This window comes from Callorhinus ursinus, unplaced genomic scaffold, assembly GCF_003265705.2.
Source record: "Callorhinus ursinus isolate GAN/ISIS: 27379988/994484 unplaced genomic scaffold, GSC_fseal_2.0 scaffold6, whole genome shotgun sequence".
Classification (NCBI taxonomy): Eukaryota; Metazoa; Chordata; class Mammalia; order Carnivora; family Otariidae; genus Callorhinus; species Callorhinus ursinus.
In genome coordinates, this window is record NW_027397068.1 from 65,006,546 (window position 1) to 65,024,725 (window position 18,180).

At 42.7% G+C, this 18,180-nt stretch overlaps 1 protein-coding gene across 4 annotated transcripts in view; it reads left to right on the top strand.

Annotated features, from left to right (window-relative positions):
* The window catches only part of MTHFD1L (methylenetetrahydrofolate dehydrogenase (NADP+ dependent) 1 like), a 185,235-nt gene that overhangs the window by 74,641 nt on the left and 92,414 nt on the right, over positions 1 to 18,180 (top strand). For all 4 annotated transcript variants that reach the window (XM_073894092.1, XM_025866325.2, XM_073894090.1 and 1 more), the window contains exon 20: positions 4,992 to 5,103. In XM_073894092.1, the coding sequence (XP_073750193.1) occupies positions 4,992 to 5,103 (112 nt within the window). The remainder of the gene's footprint in view (positions 1 to 4,991; positions 5,104 to 18,180) is intronic.

Genomic DNA, 18,180 nt, shown 5'->3' on the forward strand with positions numbered 1-18,180 from the left:
AGAGGGCGAGGTGGGTGGCGTCTGATGACCAGAGATGTGAACAAACCAGGAGACCGAGCTGCGTGTGAGGAAGAGCTTTCTGGGCGGAGGGTAACATGTAGCTCAAAGGCCTGTGGGCAGGGATGTGCTCTACAGTCAGAAAGGCTCCAGCAGAGAGCAAGAATCCAAATGCAAGGCAACATGCCAGAAATGGCAGAACCAGCCAGAGCTGGAAGGTCCGAGGTAAGGGTGCAGTGCTGAGCCGGGGGCTGAGAGCACAAGCACCTTCTGGTGGGGCCTCTCCCTCCTGCAGCGTGAGCTCCTTCCTCTCTCCTGCCGTTCCGTCAGCATGCAAGTAGGCTCTGATAGAAGTCTTAAAATAAAACAGTCCCCCAAATTCCCAGGACCCAGTGTCCCCACCCAGCTACTGCTCCATTTCTCTGCTCTCTGTCACAGTCAGATACTAATGTCTGTGACCTGGGTCTCCGCCTTGCCACCCGCCTCTCCTCGGTAACTTCAGCTTGACCTAAGCTTCCACATCTCCTGGATGCTTCTGTCACGGTCACCTGTCCCTCTGTGTGACCAAGTCTTTGTTTCTCTGTCCTTCTCTGTGTGGCCTCTTCACAGGGTCCGACCCAGCTGATGTTTCTTCTTTCTGGAGCCCTTGGTTCTTCTGGCTTCTGGGACACCTTGTGGCCCTGGGCCTCCTGCTATCTTCCCCCTCGGTCTCGTTTGCTGGCCTGGCCTTGGCTCAGCTTCTAAATGTCGGAGGGTCTGAGCCCTCACTTCTCCAGCTGTACTTCCCCCCCATCAGCCATGTGCTGACCCCCAAACATTTTTTTTTTTAAGATTTCATTTATTTGAGAGAGAGAGAGAGAGAGTGAGCACCAGCAAAGGGAGTGGCAGGGGGAGAGGGAGAAGCAGGCTCCCCGCCGAGCAGAGAGCCCGATGCGGGGCTCCATCCCAGGACCCTGGGAACACGACCTGAGCTGAAGGCAGATGCTTAACCGACTGAGCCACCCAGACGCCCCATGACCCCTGAACTCTTGCTCTGAATCTCGTGACCTCAGAATTTCAGAGTTGTGGATGTACTTGCCAAGAGCCATTGCATATCAAACTTGGTTATAAAATAGGGTCTTTGATTTCAAACCTAGTCAGTGGTTCCAGCCAAAATCCGAGAAGTCGTCCTGGAGCCTGGTTCCCTCTCCTCGGCCCCCCACCTCCATCCCTGCAGAGCCTCCCTTCCTGAAGCGTCTCCGAGCTGTCCACTTCTCTCGCTGCCCCGGCCTCCAGCGTACCCTCCCGCCTTGCCACAGTGGCTACTGCTAACCCTCTTTCTTCCAGAATCCTTTCTCTGCTCAGCCACCCTAGAGCTCTGAAACTGAATCAGGTCCTGTTGCCCTCCTGCTTAGAGCTCTTGGGTGGTTTACACTGGTCCTCATTCTGGCTAGAAACCCTGCAGGATGGGGCCCTCCCCTGCCTCCTCCCTCATTCTCTCTGCCCCTGCCTGGGATGCCCCTCCCAGTTTCATGTGTCTGGCTCCTTCTTGTCCAATGGGACTCATGTCCTTTAATCTCAGCACCCTGGAGAGGCCTTCCCGGGCCACTGAGTCCAACACAGCCCCAGTCATGTGACCTGTCACCGTCTTGTCATTCTGGGCGTGGCACGGAGTATCATCCAAGAGTTCCCTACTTCTTCGTCCATCCATCCACCAGGATGGGAGCAGGATCTTTTCCACCTGGCTCACCACCAGATCGCAGCTCCTAGAAGGTGCCTCGCACACATTAGGTGCTCAGCAAGCATTTGTTGAATAATTAAATGAATACTTATTTTTACCATATGGCTCCTAAAAATACATATCTGTTTAATAAATAAGTGAATGAAAATAAAAAACTCACAAAGAAACGTGATATTGCTTCCTCATAATACTTCTCCCTTAAAAACGAACATGTTATTATCATTATTAGGGATAATCAGCTTACTGTTTTAAATACTTATCTTTCTTTTATTTTTTTAAGATTTTATTTATTTATTTGACAGAGAGAGACACAGCGAGAGAGGGAACACAAGTCAGGGGGAGTGGGAGAGGGAGAGGCAGGCGTCCTGCTGAGCGGGGAGCCCGATGCGGGGCTCGATCCCAGGACCCTGGGATCATGACCTGAGCCGAAGGCAGACGCTTAACAACTGAGCCACCCAGGCGCCCCAGATACTTATCTTTCTTAAATTAAAAATTACCTACACCCTGGGCACCTGGATGGCTCAGTCGGTTGGGCGTCTGCCTTTAGCTCGGGTCACGATCCTGGGGTTCTGGGATCAAGTCCCGTGTCGGGCTCTCTGCTCGGTGGGGAGTCTGCTTCTCCCCCTCCCTCTCCCCCCTCCCCTGCTTGTGCATGCTCTCTTTCTCTCACACATAAATAAAATCTTTAAAAAAAATTACCCACACCTTTAAGATAACACCCATTCTAAAAGTCTAGTTTCTATTAGGGAATGAATCAGAGGGCTGGGCTGCTCCTCGACCATTCTTGTGGTACTCACATTTCTATCTATTTTTCATTTAAGACTAGGCCACTTTGTCATTACTTTAACCGACAGTGGGCATCATTTAAAAAGTAAACACAACATTCAGTTAAAATATCTGCATGTATGAATTCTGCTACTTGGGTCCTTATCATTCCAGATGCACCTGGCTAATGAGTGGCACTAGGAATCTAAATTGGCCAATAGTCTGAAAATCACTGATCAGTGTACAGATTGTGCTCTAGTGCTCATGTTCGGATACACTTGATTGTTACTCCCATAGTGGGCTTTCAAGGGTTACCATGCCGCAGGTTGCTGGGAGACTGGTAGTTCTCAGTTCTGCACGTTAAAATCTCCTGGAAAGTTTTTTTTTTTTTTAAGATTCTATTTATTTATTTTAGAGAGAGAGAGAGCAGGAGTGCAAGCGGGGGGAGGACCACAGGCAGAGGGAGAGGGAACCTCAAGCAGACTCCGCGCTCAGTGCAGAGCCCAACATGGGGCTTGATCTCAGGACCCTACCATCATGATCTGAGCCAAAATCAAAAGAGTCTGCCACTCAGTCAACTGAGCCACCCAGATGCCCCATCACAGTTTTTTAACTAAGTACTTAACTCCGTGTACTGTATCATAGCCATAAATATTAGGTGAGCATGTGAGCATGTGTGTCTCTGTGTTTCAATGTCTAATAATGATGTTTGACAGATTTGTCCATTCAGACTCCAGACTAGGAGTTTGAAAAACAGGGCTCTAATACTGCTTTAGTGAGTAATTCACGATGAGGCCGTTAATTTTAAATTAAAACGCTGCTGACCTAGTCCTGGGAGTGGTTATCTCAGGAACAGTGAAGTGTTTATGCTGACCTGGCCACACCCTGTCACCTGTCCCCCGCCAGAGACCAGTGTTCGGTGCTTCTCAGACCGAGGCCCTCACTGAGTGCTGCAGTGTGTAGACCCAGGGACAGAGCCTGTGACCCTGTCCTCACAATACTGTCCCCAGCTCCAGTAGCTTACCACAGGTGGCCACGGACCCGGACTGCAAGGGGAGGAGGTGATGGAGACTTGAAGTTCTTCTAAACAGTGTTTTCTTCAGAGCTTTTAAAAGGTTTATCTGGACAGAAGTGAGAAGTTAAAGAGAGGTATACAGATCTAGACACTAGACACACACACGAAAATACCCGTAGGCACCTACGTTTGGATTGCATATTGCCAGCTTTATTTCCATAGACATTTGTGTGACCTCATCAGGACCCTGTCATTGTGCCTCCTGAGGACTCTGGGAAGAAAAGTAAATAGAGAACTCACAGAATGGCTTTGATAAACTCTGTCTTTTTCATTCTCAGAGATGATTTTTCTTTCACTGCCTTTCTTCCTGCTTTTGTTCAGCTCTCTTGTCTTTGAAATATGTTCGGCTAGCAGCCCATCGTGGTTCATGGGAATTTTCCGTGGCTCCCAGCCTCCCTCCCCGCTTCACTCCCTGCCTCCCCCTGTCAGTAAGAGGGCAGCCTCTGTTTTCACAGGTGGAACCAAGGCCTCACAGACACACCCCAGCAGCCCCGGCTGGGCTCGGAATAAAACCCCAACATTGCAACGCATGTGGATAAATTCCTTTAGCTAGGGCTACAGTCTGTTCTCACTGATAAAGGACAACTATAGAAATGGCATTTAAAATGAAAATATCGACAGATTTTCTTTAATGAATCAAATCTAAAAGTTTTGATAATTCCTTTATATTGAGGTTGATTTGGTGTTTTGTTGTTCTTGTTGTTGTTTTTTGCCTTTTTAGTAAGAATTACTCTAGCATTTTACCAAGAGTGAAAATTTTCTTTGCTTTTATTGTCTTAATACTTACCAGATTTTTAATATGTAAGCCAGTTAAACAATGAGAAAGACTTAAAACAGAATTTGTAAAAATCAGAAGAGCAAGTTTATTATTGTAGATATAAAAACGGGCTATAATGAACGTAAACCTTTTGGGATTTCCTTCCATACTACACAGGGTCATTAATTGTTTTGGTTTTTTTTTTTTTTTTTTGCTTTCTTTAGATTTTTCTTGAAGTGATTGATTTCTCAGTGGAGGAAAAAAATAAATTTAAATAAGCCTCTTAGACCATTGGGGTTTAATTCTATTCTTTAAAAAAATAAATATATATAAAATGCAAAATACTATGAAGTGAGGTAAATAGTTTACTTCATAGTCAGTGAGGCAGCTAATGAGTGCTTTATCAAAATTATAGTAGGAAATAATCAATCCTTACAGGTTTTTCTCCCTAGTTCAGCATTTAGTGTAGAATGACACTGTTGTAGAGTATACCAGGAATTTGGTCCTTTGAGAGAGTCAAGGTGTTTTCTTTTTCTTCGAGAGAAGTTACACACTGAATATGCAGTATTACTAAAAGCAGAATGGCTTCAGTGAGTCTTTAAATACCAAGATTCACCATCTTGGTTCATTCCTCCCTTTGTCTTTGGGGGTTTTAATTTGTTCTTCAATTTCTGTAGGGGACACCTGTCTTTGTGCATGCTGGCCCCTTTGCTAACATCGCCCATGGCAACTCTTCAGTGTTGGCTGATAAAATCGCCCTGAAACTGGTTGGTCAAGAAGGATTTGTAGGTAAGTCATTTCTGTTAAATTTAGTTGTAGAATATGGAAGAAATCTAAAAGTTGATGACTGAACAAGAGTGCTGTCCCTTCTGACTCAAAATATATTCTTTTAGACCGACCTTTCATAGATGGTCTCAGTATTGGAAAAGCACTATGGTCTCTTCTATACTAGTAAAATGATGTTGTGTTCGAACTGTAGATTCTGATGCCAAGTACCCATGGGTTTGCATATGAGCTTGGACACTTGCTGCTGGAGTGATTTTGGACACATTTTAATGACATCTGAGCCTCAGTCTTCTCATCTGTAAAATGGTGATTACAGTATTGTAGCAAACCTTAGAGAGTTATTGTGAAAACCAAATGAGATTATTTATTGATTCAGCCAGTATTTATTGAGGACCCTCTATGCACAAGGCATGCAACTCAGAGCTGGAGATACACAGTGAGGAAAACAGACCCAGTCCTGCCTTCATGGAGCATACTGCCTAATGCTGTATGTAATTAATAGAAGAAATGCTCGTTAACTGTCAGCTGTTATTAGCAGTCGAAATCACTTTGCTCTTCCTCAAATTGGAGTATGTTTTTGTGTTGATTAGAGGGGAGATTCCCAACCATCAGACATGGAAATTTTAATTGGTAAGACTTCAGACGTTGTGCTGCTGCAAAGGTGTCCTTTGGTGGCACCTGCTGGTCTTCGGTTTTTGATGGAAATTCCAGTCAGGAAGAGGGGGTAGCTGCCATAGAGCTTGCTCTGTCAGGGCTAGTCCCAGTCCCACCCGTGAGCTGGAAGCAACAAAGGGCAAACAAATAAGGATTCTTGGAATAACACCATCATTTGATATCAGACAGACCACAGTGGCAGTTTTTTCACATGCCCACAGGTAATTTCCACTCGCCACATTTGTGCCTGTAATCATCAAGTCTAGCAGTTGCTTCTTTCACACTCATCATCAGCCTCATAATCAAACTCAGAAGTGAGTTATTTTACTAGAAAAGATTCTACTGGGCTAAAGAACTTAGCACTGCACTTTTATGCTCAGCCATTATAAAGTTCACTCAGGGCTATTGAGACCATTTTTAAGAATTCCCTATAGCCATGCAGTCAGGATCCAATGAGAATTTATGTAGTTCATTCCTCAAGGTCTGTACTGTATAGTTCTTGTGTACTTTGCTGCTTTGGTACGGAATCTACTATGAGAGTGGCTAGACATGCCATCTAAATGGATTTGCTCCATTGATCACAGCATAACTGTAGAGCTAATGGACCAGGAGTCTGGGAAGGGCAGGCACTGAAAAGTTGGGTGCTCATGTGAAGTAGTGGTTCTAATGCATCAACTCCACAAATGAAAGAGCTTTTAGAAGAAAGCACTCTGTTATGTGCTGACAGAGCTCTCTGCTCCTGTACCAATCCTTACTTTGTCCCTCTACATTTACAGAATATGTGTTATCGTGGCAAAGCATCTTTAAAGGTATAGGCTGATGATGTATGCAAAACATACTGCTTTCTGTGTGACCTTGGACCATCCATTAGCCTCTCTGGGAGGGTCCCTTGCAGACATTCCCATGTGAAAAAGGTGAAATGAGGAATTGTGTATGGATGGGCAGCCCTGACCCTGAGATGAAAGCTGTGGGATCATAACCCTACCTGGTAGTGTGACCTGAACTAAGTTACTTAGCTTCTCTAGGGTTCAGTTCCCTCCTTTCATAACTGCAGTATTTTAATGAGTAGTATCAAGTGAGAAATGGCTGTGTAAACCATGGCAAACCAGTCAAATGTCAGTGATTTTGCTAATGCTTTCTATGACCTCTTCTAGTCTAAGAGGCTGTAGGTGGGGGAGGATTCAGTGACAGAATTCTGCCCACTGCCAGAGTCAGAGTAACTGGCTCTACTCCTTTCAAGTTGTGTGACATTAGGCAACTTAACCCTTTTTAGCCTCAGTTTCTTTATCTGTAGAATGGGGCTTTAAATAGAACCCTATTTAAACCCCGTAGGTTTGAAATGAGGTTTGAATGAGACTGCTTGCTAAGTCCTGGCACAGCACCTGACCCATGGTGAGACTCGGTGATAATTCTTAGCCACTTCTCATTATTACTCTCCCCATCATTGATCCTTGACTAATAAAGGTTAAATTTCCCCTTTTTCATTTAGGGTTTTGGGGTGATTCTTTTCTTTGGGGGGGTGGGGAGTGATTTTATTTTTAACTGTGGTAGAATACATCGAACAAAGTTTATCATTTTAACCATTTTTAAGCGCACCATTCAGTAGTCAAATACTTTTGCATTGGTGTGCAACCATCACCACCATTCATCTTGCAAAACTGAAACTCTGTACCCATTAAACAATAACTCCCCACTCCCCATTCCCCCAGCCCCTGGCAACCACCCTTCTACTTTCTGTCTCTGAGTTTTTGACTATTCCTCATATCAGTATTTGTGCCCTCCTGTGACTGGCTTATTTCTTAGCATAATATCCTCAGAGTTCACCTGTGTTGGATCATCTGTTCAAATTTCCTTGTTTTTCAAGGCTGAATAATGCTCCAATTTATGTATGCCATGTTTTGTTTATCCACTCATCTGTCTGTGGGAACACTTGGGTTGCTTTCACCTTTCGGCTTTTGTGAATAACGCTGCTATGACATGGTATGCAAATAACTCAATGTTAGTTTTAATATAAATAAAGATCGCGTTTCATTATGTATAACTGTGTGACAGCAATGACTTGCAAAACGTGTGTAGACTCAAGACCTGTAATGTTAGACTCTCATGAAGGTGCTACCCTAATGCCATGGCTGCACTGGAATGTGGGAAGCAAAGCCAAGGTACTGAACTGTGGGAGCAGGGCATGATCAGGAAACAGTGCTCCTACCCCCCTTGCCTGGTCAAGCCTGGTCTGTGGGCTACATTGGATGACATTTCAATTAATATCTGGTTTCTCTAAACATTGTTTTAAATTCCTCTAATCACTTTCTTTCATAAGAATAGTCTCATTCTAATAAAAAATGTGGGTATAGTCTTATATAAAATAACTCCGAATTTCATTCCAGTTTAAGTCTCTCCCATCTTGGGCCTGCGTTTGGCTGATAATGAGAAGGGAACGGTAGCTTTTTCTCTGTCCCCCGTTACCGTGCATTTAGTCTGCCTCTGGCCCCTCTAGGGTTGAAGCTTGGACATTCGATGGTACCCGTCCAGCCTCTTCCAGCAGAGAACCCACACTTTTGGCAGAAACCCTCTGGGCGGTATCCCCTTGAGAAAGTCCTACTGCTAATCCAGTACCTGATCTCCAGGCACCACAGAACTTTGACCTGTGACCTTACCATTGGCAGGAATGCAGTTACAACCCTCACCTGAGGCTCTGTCCCGCCGCCGGGGCTGTTTCTCTTCAGCCTGCAGACTGGTAGTCATCCCCAACCCACCACGGTGCCCCCGCCTTAGAGGGGCCTCCAGTTGTGCATTTAGAGTCTCACTCGTTAGCTCCGTACCCTTTCCACTGGGATGTGGGCAGTGGGATTCTGCACACTGATAACTTTCTTTGAAGAAATCCTTTCTGGGCTTCTAACTTTGATCAGCCCTTTGAAAACTCAAGGTAGCTGTTGGGCTAAAGGATACAGAATCTATTTTCAAATAATGTCTTTGCAAATGCTGCTAGGTTTAGCTTCATCCTTAAACATGAGAACAATTGACGCTGTTTTGGGGCTTCAGACAAAAGTGAAACCCAAAGAGCCCCATTTTAACGTCCTCCCACAGAAGTTAAATGCAGTAGACATAGGTTTATCTGAAGTCTGAGAGAATTTATGTCCCCAGAAAAGTCATTGTTTATAGAAGTCTGTGCCTCTTAAGATATAAAAAACCCAAATCCAAAAGAAGATTGATAATTTGGGTTACATTAAAAGATAAATTCTGTATGATAAAAGACATAGGATTTCAAAAACAAGTGACAGGGTAGGAGAAACCTTTGTAGAGGTAATAGACAAATGACTAACATTTGGAATATATATAAACCACCAAGAATTATGGATTGATTTTTTTTAAGACAAGAAAGCCAATAGAAAAATGGGCAAAGGATTAGAGAGGGTAATTTACAGAAAAAGAGCACTCTGACAGAATTTCTGGGTCAAAATGAAAATGTGCAAACCATCTAGCAACTTCAGTTCTATGTCATACCTTGGAAAAGAAGTAACTGAAGATTTATTTAAGTCCTTTGAAATAATTTACTTCAGTACACATTTATCGAGCTCCTGCTGTTATGTTAAGTAATATATGGTAGGAGCTGGGAATCAGAGATACAGAACAAGTTTCTTAGCCTCCAGTCATTTATAATGTGGTGTGAGGAGTAAGCCCATAAACAGAACCTCAGTGGTAAGTGCAATGCACTTATGAGATTAAGTATCCTATTGATTAACGAAGAACCTTAAGAGATGATAGGCATCTCTTAGAATTTTCCCCATACTATGGGTTTTGTGAGGTATATTTAGTCTAGTTTTTTTGTTCTATCCCATCACACACGGGGAGGGAATTATTTTGTCTACTCTGCAATAATTATTCCAAGATAATGGAATCAATATTCCGTTTAGACTAAAAATAGAGTGAAATCTATTTAATTACAGTTGACCCTTGAACAGTTTGGTGGTTGGGGCACTGACCCCCATCCTGTGTAGTTGAAAATCCCCATATAACTTTTGACTCCCCCACAACTTAACTACTAATAGCCTACAGTTGATCAGAACCCAGTCAATGACATAAACAGTCAGTTAACACATATTTTGTATGTTATATATATTATATACCGTAACCTTAAGATAAAGCAAGCTAGATAAAAGAAAATAGTATTTTTATTTTTTAAGGATTTATTTATTTATCGAGGGGCGGGTAGAGGGAGAGAGAGAATCTCAAGCAGGCTCCCCAGTGAGCGCAGAGCCAGACGTGGGGCTCGATCCCAGGACCCTGAGATCATGACCTGAGCCAAAATCAAAGAGTCAGCCACTGAACCTACTGAGCACCCCAAAAGAAAATAGTATTAAGAAAATCATAAGGAAAAGAAAATACATTTACAGTACTATACTGTATTTATCAAAAAGAAAATCTGGGGGTACCTGGGTGCCTCAGTCAGCTAAGCGTCTGCCTTTGGCGCAGGTCATGATCCCAGGGTCCTGGGAACGAGCCCCGCATCGGGCTCCCTGCTCCGCGGGGGGCCTGCTTCTCCCTCTCCTGTGCACTGTGCTGTCTCGCTATCTCTGTCTCTCTCTCTCAAATAGATAAATAAGTCTTAAAAAATACACACACACACACACACACACACACATAAAGAAAGAAAATTTGTATAAGTGGACCTATCCAGTTCATACCCGTGTTGTTCAGTTAACTGTAATTGCACAAATTTGTCAGACTAGACCAAAATAGCCCCTGAGAATTTGGGGGTAAAATGCTGTGGTCCCCGTGATAGCTATTTCTATTCCTCCTTTAGCCAACAGTCCTCAAGGGAGTCCACTTAACCTCCATTCACTGCTGTAAAAGCAAACATTTCTTTGGCTTCAAATCCTAATCATGTGTTATTTTTTAAAAAATAAGAAGAAAAGGAAAACAACATTGAGTTTCTAGGCTTTAATAAATTATCTCATTTTTAAACTATTTGTAAGGATTTCAAACTTACACATGATCCTTGGTTTTTTAAATTTGCTTTCTGTTTTCTTAATTTGGTTTGGATTCCCATTTCGAATGAATACCTTTCCTTCACTCTGGAATTCAGCATACGCTTGTACGTGTTTAAGCTAGGAGTTCTTAACGGGTAGCTACCAGCCACCCCTCCCATGATTAAATACAGAATTCTATACGTACCTATATGGTTAATTGGTTGGGTTTTTTTTTTCTTTTTTTAACAAGAGAAGGGCTCCACGACTCTCACTAGATTTTTCAAAAGGGTCCATGATCCAAAAAAATCAAGACCCAGGGTCCTCTCATAGCCTAAGGGATGCTGTGTGGCATTTCCCCATACTTCCTTTACAGTGACCTATACGAAGCTTTGGTGGCTTTTCATGTTCCACTTACATTTGACATTTAGCGTCCTCTTCCGAAGTGCTGGTCAAGACGCAGCCTGAACTGAGTGTGAGTCTTCTCCTTGCCATCTGCAGAGAGCACCACTGACCCGCCCTGGGTTCTCCCCTGGCTGCCTGGGTACATAAGCAGAGCAGACTGTGGGTCAGAAGAAAACGTTAGACCAATGCCCGGTGGTTAAATCATGCCCTGAGCTTCGCCCTGAACGTTTCAGGATCAGGGTTTCGAGATCAGAATAAATAACCAAGGTCATTCTAAGACACACTGAGGGGGATTGGGACACAAAGGCTCGTTAATATTTTCATTACAAATGCTGCCATTCTCTGAGAGGTTCCCGAGCTGCAGACCTGTGTTCCAAACCAGCCGTCACCTGCGTTCTCACCGAAGCCTGAAACAGTTCTGGGGGGTGGGGTTGTTATCCTCATTTTTACAGATGACCCAGCTGAAGCCTAGAGAGATTACATGTGTCCTCTGTCACCCAGCCAGTAAGTGGAAGAGGGTGCAACCTCAGGGCCCCCTTCTGCCGAAACCTGTGCAGACGGTCAGTTGGCCACTGTGCTTACAGTGATTTTCTCGTTTCTCTTTAGCTGGTTCCCACCCACTCCCATGAAAAAACACCAAGCTTCAGATGACCTGTCTACAGGGGATGGCCACAACTTAAAATCGTACTAGTATAATTATACTGTGCCGAACTGTAATAATGTCTGCCAACAGTGGTGGGATACTTTTGGGTTTTCTTTCTTTCTTTTTTTTTTGTAAATTATTATTATTATTTTTTTTTAATTTTAATTCCAGTGTAGGGGATTTTTTCTTCTTCTTTTCTCCTGACTACTTTAAGAAATGTTTCTCCCTAATACAGTACTAATTAAAAGGTTATCTTGTTGAGTCACAACATCTTACTGCTCCCCTTACTTATCCACTGTCCTTTTGCAAAACATTTAAATCTTGCTCCTTGGGCTTCAGGAAACCCTGCTCGCAGCTTCAACCAGTCACCGGCTTGCTGTCTGTTTCCATTTTTTATTGCCATCAAATTTTAAATGTCCTTTCATTTTGGTAGAAGAGAACCAGACCAAACTAAACATTCCTATAATTTCACCCACTCTTTAAAAAAATCTGACGTCAAGTGGCCTCCCAGCTTTCTAAGCTGGAATTCTCCCAGACCTCACTCTGTTTACATTATTTAGAAACACAGATCTCAGCCTAGGCTCTATTTTTCTTAGGATATTTCCAATTTTTTTTCCTCCAGTGATTATATCTGTAATTAAATCAAGGACAAGAAGTGCAGAGGTGTCCGTCACGTGCTAACCTTCGGGGAAACTACTCATCACCAGTGGTGTTCTTTTTTTTTTTTTTTTAAGATTTTATTTATTTATTTGACAGAGAGAGAGAGAGCAAGAAGGGGAACACAAGCAGGGGGAGTGGAGGAGGGAGAAGCAGACTTCCTGCCCAGCAGGGAGCCCGATGCGGGGCTCGATCCCAGGACCCTGGGATCATGACCTGAGCCGAAGGCAGTCGCTTAACCAACTGAGCCACCCAGGCGCCCCCAGTGGTATTCTTTAAGCCCGATATTCAGAAGCCCAGTCCGAGAAGGTGCTTCTCACTGTCCCGGGAATTCTGATGTCTCTAATGGAGCTTGAGACCTGACCACATTCTCCCTCGTTCTCGGGGCTGGTCCTTATTCCACCCCAACTTTCTCTGCCTGTGCTTCTGTATAAAGTCACCCTTCCCTCTTTCATCAGCTAGTCTTCTGCCCTTAAAAAACGTAAGTAGGGGAAAAAAGGTGAAATATACTGAGTATACAGTATCCAGGAAAATATGCAGATTAATATAATAAGTGCCTGTATTCCCATCATTCACTCGGTTATGTTAAAATCATAACATCGCTATGTGCGCTTTAGTTTGTTGTTTTGTTTTTTTAAATAAAACATTCAGCACAGAGTTGAGGTCCCTGTGAATCCCTCCCTGATCTCCTTCCCTTTTCTGCTTCTCTAGAGGAAGCCACTCTCCCAATTTAGGGATTATCATTTCCAGACGTGGTTTATACTTTTATTCTGTAAGTATGTATCCGCAAAAGATCTACAACAGGTTCCTGGACCTTCTCTGCTCATGTACTGTCTCAGCAATTTTTTCCTAAGGCATATGAGGCCAACAGAAATACCTAACACATCCATTTATTAAGTAGTTAGGTCCACACAACCTCATGGATATTTATGTCTTGACACCTTAGTAGCTTCTGAAAAAAAGAATACATACAAATCGAAAGGAAAGATATTATTTCATTTTTAAATAGCCACCATAACTTATTATTGAGATGTGTGTCTTTGTTGGGCACGGAACAACTTCTCGGTCCTTGAGATTGGTGGATGCTTCAAAGTTCATTTCCTGTTTCCCATTGGCTTTCACACCATTCTTGCTCTTACTGCAGCAACCGTCAAAAATTTGGCTTCACAAACATAATGTCATTGAAAGGAGCGTAGGGCAATAAAGTGGAAACCAGGAACTACCTCAGAGTAGAACTTGCAGGGCTCAACAGATGTCAAGTATTATCGAGCTTCCCTCCAAACTTGAAAACACCCCATGGCTCCTCCAAGTTCAGTGCAGTGGCTCAGGACAGCCCAGCACATCAATTTGGGAACCGCAGATATGCATGTTTCTGTAGCATTTTATAGGTTTGAAAGTTTTATGCATTAATAAATCTTACTATCTGCATTGCTCTATAGGAGGGATCAGCAAACTTTTTCTCTAGGCTTTGTGTGTCATAGCATCTCTGTGCAAGTATTCAACTGCAAAAGGCAGCCACAGGGAGCCCCCAAAAATGCAGGAAGGAAGCCGTGTTCTAATAGATTTATTCATAGACTCTGACATTTGAATTTCACCTAATTCTCACATGCAATGAAGTATTATTCCTCTTTTTTTCCCCCAAACATTAAAAAATGTAAAAAAAAAAAAAAAATTAAAGACTATGAAAAAAGTTGCAGGCCACCCAAAAGCAGAAGGCAGGCTATTTTTGTTCAACCTGACATTCCCGCGTTTATCCGAGTAGCTGTGATCAAAGAAGCCTCATCCAACCCGTAGTGAAGTCTTCCTTGGCATGAACAGAGGCACATGCATTTGTGTGCTCTTCCTTCAGGGGCACTGAGATTCCTTTCTGGTGTTCTGTTGCAAATAATGCTACCAGGAACCTTCTAGTTTGTGTCTCTGAGAATATAAACACAAGTCTCCGTGCAGCAGTCTTCGAGGTTCTGTTCCCAGGAGTGAGGTGTTAGGGGGGTTATGTTCTGAATATGACCACTTGGCCATTATGTGTTACAAGTATCTTCTCCTGTCCATGCCTTGTCTTTTAAATGTGTTCATTGTACCTTTTCTTTTCCATCCTTTCTGTTCATGATTTCTGCTTTTGGAATCACAAAGATCATCTATATTGGCTTATAAAATGCTGCCTCTTACATGTAGGCCTTTAAATATCTCAAAATTTCTGTTTGTTTAGGGTGGCCCTTTTCCCAAAGTCATACCATTTGTGAAATTTTTTCCTCCTCAGTGTCTCTTTCAGAGGTGGCTGTCAGCCCCAGCCCTTAAAAAAAAAAAAAAAAAAACGGGCCAAGCAGGTTCCGTAGATTTAAATCAGTCAGGAGCTCAGTTCCCCTCGTCCCATGCCCTGTTCAAGGCCACTGCCGGTGGTGGGGCCTGCACTTGGAACTGCTTTCTAATCCACCTACTCTGGCCAAGTGAGGGTCTCCCTCCTACTCCGCCTCCCCAGGGAAGAGCAGCAGAACAGTTAGATGGTCTCCAGTACTGCTTCCCAGCCGCAGAGCCCAGGCTTTCTGCAAGAAGGAGATCCACGCATCATCTCCCCCTTCCCCTGACTAGTCACCTCTTGATGCTGGACTTGCCTTGGCAGTGGTACCTGGTTTTTGGAGAAATGAAAAGCTATCCTACTGCCTCTTCTGATTCTGTGTTGTCCAGTTCTGGACATTTGTCATCAATAGTCCCGTGGACCTTTGAAAAGAAGGTTTAATTTTATGGCCTATTTACTTTTCTGTTTGACAAGATACTTTGAATAAAACTATCTTAACTTTTGCAATACTTACAGTTCATCTGTTTGCTTATTATTTGTATTGCTGATATGGTCTCTAAATATAAATCAATCCAAAAGTGTTTTTGAGATAAGGAAGAAATAACCTTCACTATAGAAGATGACAAAAACTTCAGGTCTTTATTATCTAGCTCAGCAGAAAAAGGAGTATGTGATGATACCAATTTTCTAGAATTGATTTGCAGAAGAAGAATACAAAACATTTATCCCCTTTCTTGTGGGAAAGTAATTGAAGAGTTTTTAATTAGAAGCCTAGTTTCTGTTTGTCTTTTTCCATGGTGCACATGGGATAGTAAATTATGAGAAGTCAGGCCCCCCCGACCCCATTTCTCTGCCTCTCCACAAAGTGCCCACCATCCTGAATTTTGTGTATTGATGATAAGACTTTTTAGTTATTGCTACCAACTTACATATATTTTGTATGTATCAATTCTCATAAATTTTTTTTAAAAACTTAGAAACAGGATTTGTTAATTAACCATCACCAGATTTTACAGCCTGATCTTTCAGAGTTTTGGTGGAATTAAGTTAGAGTAATATTAAGTTACACTAATATTTTTTGGTTCCTGTTTTGGCCGATAACAGTTTTTGGGTCATTTTCTGCTACATACGCTGAAAATCAAGATAATGGAGATGATTTTCCACAGAGCAGCCAAATATATTAGATTGCCAGCTCCAGCTGCCTAGGTTTGTTTATTTATTTTTTATTCAGGTAGAGTTAACATACAGTGTTGTATTAGTTTCAGGTGTACAATATAGCGATTCAACAGTCGCATACGTTGCTCAGTGCTCCTCATGATAAGTGCATTTCTTAATCCCCATCACCCATTTAACCCATCCCCCCTACCCCCCTCCCCTCTGGTAACTGCCAGTTTGTTTTCTATAGTTAAGTGTCTGTCTTTTTTTCCCCCTTTGTTTTTTTTTGCCTCTTAAATTCCACTTATGAGTGAAATCATATGGTATTTGTCTTTCTCTGTCTGGCTTATTTCACTTAGCATTTTACCCTCTAGGTCCATCCATTGTTATTGCAAATGGCAAGATTTCATTCTCTCTTTTTTTAATAATTTTTATTGTTATGTTAATCACCATACATTACATCATTAGTTTTTGATGTAGTGTTCCATGATTCATTGTTTGTGCATAACACCCAGTGCTCCACGCAGAATGTGCCCTCTTTAATACCCATCACCAGGCTAACCCATCCCCCCACCCCCTCCCCTCTAGAACCCTCAGTTTGTTTTTCAGAGTCCATCGTCTCTAATGGCTCCTCTCCCCCTCCGACTTACTCCCCTTCATTCTTCCCCTCCTGCTATCTTCTTCTTCTTCTTTTTTTATTTCTTAACATATATTGCATTATTTGTTTCAGAAGTACAGATCCGTGATTCATCAGTCTTGTACAATTCACAGCGCTCACCATAGCACATACCCTCCCCAATGTCTATCACCCAGCCACCCAATCCCTCCCAATTTCATTCTTTTTTATGGTGGCGTAATATTGCATTGTATATATATCCCATCTTCTTTACCCAATCATCTATCGATGGACACTTGAGTTGCTTCCGTTATCTTGGCAGTAAATAATGCTGCAGTAAACCTAGGGGTGCATGTATCTTTTCGATAAATATCCAAAGGAAACTAAAACACTAATCCAGCTGCCTAGGTTTGAATTGTCCTCTGCCGTGTGCTGGACATATCCTTGGGTAGGTCACTTAACCTCCCCAAATCACAGTTGCTCCAGTACCTATCACAAGGCTTATTCTGCGGATGACGTGCAGTAACGCTGGAAAAAGTACAGACCCAGACCCACACGGAACAGTGGATGCCAGCTACCGTTTCCACCTTAAGATGCTAAGGATCTTTACTTTTTAGGTAACTCTTCACAAATACTAATTCATTTTTCAAGTGAAGAATAGCTGTGTGAGTACACTTGATGAAACTCCTATGAAACTCATAGAGGGATTTGAGTTCTGCCAGTGGGAAACGCTGTTGCTTGTATCTCTTCTTATACAAAGGCATCCAGGACCATCCACACCAGGGCTCTAAGAGATCTAAGGGAATTGGATTGCTTCAAACACCCTCCTTTTGGGTTAGGGAAATCCTTCTAGAAGGCCTTGTTCAAAATGCTCTGTGGTTACCAGGCAGAATGCCGGATGCCCTGGAGCCCAGTGGATTCACAGGTGCATGATGTCATTCCAGCATCTCCCTGTCTTGCCTAAGCCTTGCACTATGGAATGCAAAAGAGCTCAAGAAACTGAAACTCAAAAATTGTTGAGAAACAATGCAGAGAGTCTTTGCAATGGCATTAAACATGAAAATTAAAAACATATGGTCTGAAATTCAACTGGCATATTTAACATCTCAGATATACTGTGGTGCCAAAAGGGATGCTAATCAAAACATGAGGGATTCGGCTTCTTATTTGGGAAAGACCATCACTGCCAAGGGGAGAGAGGCAGGATGCAAATCATTTTGCAATTTGAAAAACTAGAGTAGCTAAGTCACGCAGGATATGCTACTTTTAACCATCTTGCAGAGTCAATAGGTCCAGTATTCTTGCTCTTATTTCCCGGTGCGCTTGTATAAGAATTTCACCTAGGGGAAATGTGAATATCTTGGGACCATCCCACATGTATGTAATATAAAACAAATACCTTTTGTTTGTTAAAGTAATATTCTAATCATTATAGAGGACTCAGGAACTTTTCATAAGAAGAAAATTCAAGTCCTGTCCAGTATGTCTGTCCATACAGATACTTCACATATTGTTCTAATCCTGCCCTTCTTCTATGTAGGCTTCCTTGTAAAGGACATTGTAATCCTATTGAGATGAGTTATTCACTTTTATCTATTTATGTAGACCTTGTAGAGTCTATAGGTCCAACACTCTTCTGAAAAAAAGCCATTCTCCAAACTGTTTCTCTCTTTCCGCTGCGCCCACACCCACC